The sequence below is a fragment of the Sprattus sprattus genome, assembly GCF_963457725.1.
Source record: "Sprattus sprattus genome assembly, chromosome: 18".
Classification (NCBI taxonomy): domain Eukaryota; kingdom Metazoa; phylum Chordata; class Actinopteri; order Clupeiformes; family Clupeidae; genus Sprattus; species Sprattus sprattus.
Window position 1 is genome coordinate 30,216,090 of NC_137916.1, and position 7,500 is coordinate 30,223,589.

General features: G+C 40.9%; 1 protein-coding gene across 1 annotated transcript in view; it reads left to right on the forward strand.

The window, feature by feature from the left end:
* The window catches only part of LOC308379233 (integrin beta-3-like), a gene marked incomplete at both ends in the record, with an annotated part of 24,264 nt that overhangs the window by 14,175 nt on the left and 2,589 nt on the right, over positions 1 to 7,500 (forward strand). Inside the window, 2 exons of the mRNA XM_080856291.1 lie at positions 2,565 to 2,665; positions 3,189 to 3,308. Coding sequence (XP_080712417.1) covers positions 2,565 to 2,665; positions 3,189 to 3,308 — 221 coding nt within the window. The remainder of the gene's footprint in view (positions 1 to 2,564; positions 2,666 to 3,188; positions 3,309 to 7,500) is intronic.

Genomic DNA, 7,500 nt, shown 5'->3' on the forward strand with positions numbered 1-7,500 from the left:
AGTAATTACAGGCCAGAGAGGACAAGGGGGATAGGAGCACGGGAATGTACTGTATATCGTATGTATATGGGCCATTCTACCGAATTCGTGTAATATGCAGTCCCTGAACAATAAAAACTATTTACAAAACAATTAGGTATTTAGGCATAGATATTTAATTAGAAAATGTTATGGTCTATATAAACCCAATGCATTACATGAGATAGTGATAAGCTAAATATATACAAAATCATCATTTATAGGGTACTTTCTATTGGGAAGTAGCTGTCCCCAACCCTGACATCTAAATTTCAATGCCTTTAAATAACACTTTTCAATTTTTTTAGATTTTTTTCAATGATTTAATTTCAAAGATCTTTATGATTGGGTTGAAACAGAACTTGGAATATTTAGATTTATTGTGGGTTTAATTTTTAAATCAATTTACTATACTCAAAAAATCATGTCCCTAGTTTTCATGTCACTACCGAAACACAAGAGTTTTAGTCCATTGGCTGAGCCTGTGTTTTAGCCACGACTCTGCATTTTTGACCATGCAGTGACACTGCATCTCTGTCCCTCATGGTTGAATGGTAAGTAGCTAAATCCCATAGTTTTTATATAAATGTGTTCCAAAGTCTGAAAATCGACGTGTAACCTTAAGAATTGTCACTACCGAAACGCATGTTTTCTTCAATTAAGTAAACCTTTTGGGGTTTCATGGAAAATCTTATGTTTGTATGTGTGTTCACCTTTTCAAAGATGTGTTTGCAAGCCGTGTGCTTGCTAGAATTCTTTATTTATGCTTAAAGTTAGCTAGAATTGTCACTACCGAAACAGTCACTACCGAAACATATGGCAGTGACCTGATGATTTCGGTAGTGACAAAATGAAATGGTAAGTAGTTAAATCCCATAATTTTTAAATAAATGTGTTGTGTGGACTAAAGAGCGGCCCAGAGCACCTTTTGGAAGATTTTGGGAGAGAAATGAACATCCATCCAACAGTGCAGTCACTACCGAAACACTGGATGTCACTACCGAAACAGTGCAGCACTACCGAAAAACAGGAAGTTTTGTAAAAAATTAAGTATATTGAGTAATCAACTAAAATGTTATGATACTGATTGGATTAATGTATGTTCAATGTCATCAATCAAGAACTCTGGAATCAATATGATCAGTATTTTGCATTTTACAAAGAAATATTGCACTTAGATTTTGATGAATTCTATAAATTGAACTTGAAAATTTGGTAAATAATTCATTTTTATGGATTTCATTGTAAAAACCTTCAAGAAATATTTGTAAAAATACCCTTCAGAGAAAGGAAGAAAACACAATCTGAACAGGTCAATAATAATACTTTTTTACTATAGTAAATGTGATGTTTCGGTAGTGACAATTTTTGGAAGAGGAAAAACGTTCCAACACATTCTGAAAATACAATATAAAAATTGACTGTTCTTTTGCTAGATATGTGTACTTTAGATATGGTACAATATACATACGGACAAAGTTTTGGGAATAAAACATAAAAAAAATCCAAATATTTCCGACCTGACTTTGCACCAATTCGGTAGAATGGCCCATATAGTGGTTACATTTTCATTTTTTTATGTATGTAGTTGATTCCTAATACCTTGCTGCTAATACACCTGAATTTCCCTAGCGGGATTAATACAAGTTTATCTTTTCTTATCCTATCCCACACTCGTAACACCGACTGGTCAGACGATCACGCTTATGTGAAACATGGCCAAACGCAAAGACAGAATATAAACAAAGAAAGATTATTAGAAAAGCTTGGGGGAATCTTAAAACAAGATTTGGCTTTTACCATAAAATATTCTAAATGTAGACATATTTAGATTTTTGTTAAAACAATACCAAGCTACTTCGACCTCTTAGCCAAAAGCAGAACAGCGCTGAACCCTATCAGAACTATCTGTATCATTTCAAATTTCATGTGCAAAGTCACCAAAGAAATGTGTTGCTCTGTAGAGTTCCTGTGTCTCAACTAGTTGAGTAACTGCTAGAGTAGTCATGGGGCTCAGGGTACTCACATGCTGATAGAGGTCCTGTGTGTGTGTGTGTGTGTGTGTGTGTGAGAGTGAGAGAGAGAGAGTGTGTGAGTGTGTGTGAGACAGAGTGTGTGAGTAACTGGTAGAGTAGTCATGGGGCTCAGGGTACTCACATGCTGATAGAGGTCCTGTGTGTGTGTGTGTGTGTGTGTGTGTGTGTGTGTGAGTGAGAGAGAGAGAGTGTGTGAGTGTGTGTGAGACAGAGTGTGTGAGTAACTGGCAGAGTAGTCATGGGGCTCAGGGTACTCACATGCTGATAGAGGTCCTGTGTGTGTGTGTGTGTGTGTGTGTGTGTGTGTGTGTGTGTGTGTGTGTGTGAGAGAGAGAGAGAGAGAGAGAGAGAGTGTGTGAGTGACAGGTAGAGTAGTCATGGGGCTCAGGGTACTCACATGCTGATAAAAATATCCGTACCGAACCGTAAGTCAGTTTGGATAAAGGTGTCAAACTAAAACTAAAAGTACAATGTTGTCAATGAAGTGTTTTTGTCTGTTTCTTTTTGTAGAGACTGTGTGGAATGTAAGCAGTATAAGAGAGGACCCCTGTTCGAGGACAAGACCTGCAGTCAAATCTGCAGAGACGAGATTGAATTGGTCGACGAGATTAGTGAGTACATTAATCTATACAGTAACAAGAATGGGAGCATTCAGAGAATGCAAAGCTCCGCCGTGTGACCTTGACCTTTGACCTTGACATCTGAAAATCTAATCAATTATTGCCATTATATGACCCCATCTCCCTACAAAGTTTGATGGAAATCGGCCATGCGTTTCTGCGTAATCCTGCTGACAAACAAACAAACAAACAAACAAACAAACAAACAGACAAACAAACAAACAAACAAACATACAGGGGTGAAAACATAACCTCCTTGGCGGAGGTAATAATGACCTGTATTACAGAAGGCATTGGTTTGCATATGCAAGATTCAGCTGAAGACACAGTCACACATATCAGCGCTGATTCATGAGTAGATGTGCATTAGTTTACGTGTTGTATTGTGTTGTAATGTTTCTTGTCCTCTTTCTCTCTCTCTCTCTCTCTCCTTCACTTCCTCTATCTCTCCTCCCTTCTGTCCGAACTCTCCCTGTTGTCGCTCTGATGTGTGTCGCCCCATCCCCCATGATAGTCTTCAGGGACACAAATGCTGGGAACTGCTCCTATAAGGACGAGGATGATTGTGTCCAACGGTTCCAGACCTATGAAGATGCTAGTGGCAAATCCATTTTGTTCCTCATTAAAGATGCAGGTATGGTCATGTGTGTGTGTGTGTGTGTGTGTGTGTGTGTGTGTGTGTGTGTGTGTGTTTGTGTGTGTGTGTGTGTGTGTGTGTGAGTGTCAGGTGTGTGTGTGTGTGTGTGTGTGTGTGTGTGTGTGTGTTTGCGTGTGCGTGTGCGTGTGCGTGTGCGTGTGCGTGGCGTGTGCGTGTCCGGTGTGCGTGTGCGTGTGCGCGTGTGCGTGTGCGTGTGCGTGTGCGTGTGTGTGTGCATGTACGTGTGTGTGTGCATTTGTGGTGTGTTTGTCTACACAAACAAGTCTATTACACAAACAGTATAACAGTATTATGTGTTTGAGTTCACACATGGGTTGGCAAAAGTTTTCACTGAAAGACATTCTCTCTAATCATGTTCGGACTCACAAAGAAATGCCATAGTTATAGTTAAAGTTCACTCTGCCTGGATGTAATAAAGGGTGTTAGTCAGATTATGAACAAAAGCAGGGAAAATGGTCAAACACGTATCAAGATATACAAGGCACAGAAAAACAGGTTAGTGGTGCAACTACCCTCTAGGTTGTGTAATTAAAAGAATGAAGCAATAAGCAAGGCCGGTGTTCCGCAATATGAAACAAACGGTTGGCAGGGTATTAGTTCTTGTAGCAGCGCCAGGGGTGTGGTAGGTAGCATGTCCGCATGTTTCATCCCCAACCAGTAGCAGACCAAAGTGGAACATGTCAGCAAAAGCTTGGACCACCTGCAGTTCTTTTTACTGCTCCATGAAAGAGGCCCACATTTTCTCTTTATTCCAGGGCTTCTTTAATTGGCCACAGATGATTATTAATACACGTAACCAGGAACGTGGCAGATAGAAGATGCTGATGTTTTTTCTTTTTGTTGTTTTTTTTTTTTATCCATCTGCAGGAAGGCAAATTATCTGTGGCAGCAGTTTTTAAAACCATTAGGCAGTTGCCACGGTTGTTGAAGTATGAAACACATGAGGATTTACAAAAAAATGTTTTGATTCAGACTTCTGGAAGTATCTTGAAAATTGTGTTTAATTCATTGTTTTAGTAATACACAGGAAAACATCTTAAATGTCTTGGGCTAATGGTTGGGAACTTTTCACAGCGGTCAATCCTTTCACATGCAAGTACTCATACACCTAACCTAACCAATACAACACCAGCCCAACATACCTAACCTAACCAATACAACACCAGCCCAACATACCTAACCTAACCAATGCAACACCAGCCCAACATACCTAACCTAACCAATACAACACCAGCCCAACATACCTAACCGAACCAATACAACACCAGCCCAACCTACCTAACCTAACCAATACAACACCAGCCCAACCTACCTAACCTAACCAATACAACACCAGCCCAACAAACCTAACCTCCCAATACAACACCAGCCCAACATACCTAACCTAACCAATACAACACCAGCCCAACATACCTACCCTAACCAATATAACACCAGCCCAACATACCTAACCTAACCAATACAACACCAGCCCAACATACCTAACCTAACCTAACCAATACAACACCAGCCCAACATACCTAACCTAACCTAACCAATACAACACCAGCCCAACATACCTAACCTAACCTAACCAATACAACACCAGCCCAACATACCTAACCTAACCTAACCAATACAACACCAGCCCAACATACCTAACCTAACCTAACCAATACAACACCAGCCCAACATACCTAACCTAACCTAACCAATACAACACCAGCCCAACATACCTAACCTAACCTAACCAATACAACACCAGCCCAACATACCTAACCTCCCAATACAACACCAGCCCAACATACCTAACCTAACCTAACCAATACAACACCAGCCCAACATACCTAACCTAACCAATACAACACCAGCCCAACATACCTAATCTCCCAATGCAACACCAGCCCAACATACCTAACCTAACCAATACAACACCAGCCCAACATACCTAACCTAACCAATACAACACCAGCCCAACATACCTAATCTCCCAATGCAACACCAGCCCAACATACCTAACCTAACCAATACAACACCAGCCCAACCTACCTAACCTAACCAATACAACACCAGCCCAACATACCTAACCTAACCAATACAACACCAGCCCAACATACCTAATCTCCCAATGCAACACCAGCCCAACCATAGATCCTGAGCTGCAGGATACAACAACAACGCACAACCGACTGGTGACTGCCACAAAATGCGCCACATGTAAAGGCCCTCCTACACAACCTGTGTTTTCTGTAGCCAACAACTGCTAAACACAGCAACATGACTGCCCATTCATAGAACCTGAGCAGCAGGGTACAACAACAACAAAAAGCTGCCTTTCGTGAGCATTTCACTAGGGTTTTCTAAGAGGCACCGTCCTTCATCACTAAGTGTTAAGTTGAACTAGGCCCACGACACCTCCAGAAGGCTCAACAGTGTTGTCTGGCATCCATGACCCACCTCCCTCCATCATCATGATGGATGAGGACACATGCCACTATCAGACACAACAACAGATACACTTCAAGATACACCTTGACACGTTTTCACATATTTAACTGTTCAGGGTAATTCATCACCCCATTCTGTGAGTCCCTGAGCCGCAGCCACTGGCTCGCTTTATCAGCAGCCTCGGTCAACTTTACATTTACATTTATTCATTTAGCAGACACTTCTGTCCAAAGTGACATACAAGGGAGAGAACAGTCAAGTTAAGAGCAATAAAAAAAACCTGGTGTAACAATAAATACTACTTTACATAAGAAATAGAAAACGACATAGAAAGAAAAAAGAAGTGCAGGACTGTAACTGCTGAAGTGCAAGTTAAGCATTAGTCAAGGTGCCAGTTAGGAAGGGAGGTGTTCTCTGAAGAGTTGGGTCTTCAAAAGCTTCTTGAAGGTAGAGAGGGACGCCCCTGCTCTGGTAGAACTAGGCAGTTTGTTCCACCAACGTTGAACTACGAATGAGAATAGTCTGGATTGCCGTGCTTGCACAGGCGGCAGTGCCAAACGACGCTCACTAGACAAGCGCAGCGTCCTGGGTGTAACATTTGCCCTTACAAGAGCATTTAGGTAGATGGGAGCAGAACCAGCAATCACTCTGTAGGTAAGCATAAGTGACTTAAACTTAATGCGAGCAGCTACAGGCAGCCAGTGGAGTGTGCCCTCTTCGGTTGGTTGAACACCAGACGCGCCACCGCGTTCTGGATCATGAAAAAAATATATATATTTTAAGCTTGTTTGTACGTGCCTGGTTAAGAGTTAACCTCAACTTTAATTTATTCCTAAACAAACCTGATCATGTCTCCAAGTGTAGCAATCCTGGGTCAGGCTTGCTCAAGAAACTGTTAATGTATAACAAAGGTGTGACTATGTTTTAAACATTTACCTGAGGCTTATAATTATATTTATAATTATAATTATATAGGCTTATATTTATTATATAGGCTTATATATTTATTATATAGGCTTATATTTATTACCCCCAGCACTGGGTGAGGGGTTTATCCCTGAGGGCTATTAAAGCCCATGTGAGTGGCTGTCTGAGACAGGACAGGCCACAGCTCCCTGGCCTAGATGTCCGTGGTTAGTCATATTGGTATATTGATCACACAGAGGTGCAGTGGGTTAGTCATATTGGTATATTGATTAGATGTCCGTGGTTAGTCATATTGATATATTGATTAGATGTCCGTGGTTAGTCATATTGGTATATTGATTAGATGTCCGTGGTTAGTCATATTGGTATATTGATCACACAGTGATGCAGTGGGTTAGTCATATTGGTATATTGATAACACAGAGGTGCAGTGGGTTAGTCATATTGGTATATTGATTACACAGAGGTGCAGTGGGTTAGTCATATTGGTATATTGATAACACAGAGGTGCAGTGGGTTAGTCATATTGGTATATTGATAACACAGAGGTGCAGTGGGTTAGTCGTATTGGTATATTGATTACACAGAGGTGCAGTGGGTTAGTCGTATTGGTATATTGATAACACAGAGGTGCAGTGGGTTAGTCATATTGGTATATTGATTACACAGAGGTGCAGTGGGTTAGTCGTATTGGTATATTGATAACACAGAGGTGCAGTGGGTTAGTCATATTGGTATATTGATAACACAGAGGTGCAGTGGGTTAGTCATATTGGTATATTGATAACACAGAGGTGCAGTGGGTTAGTCATAT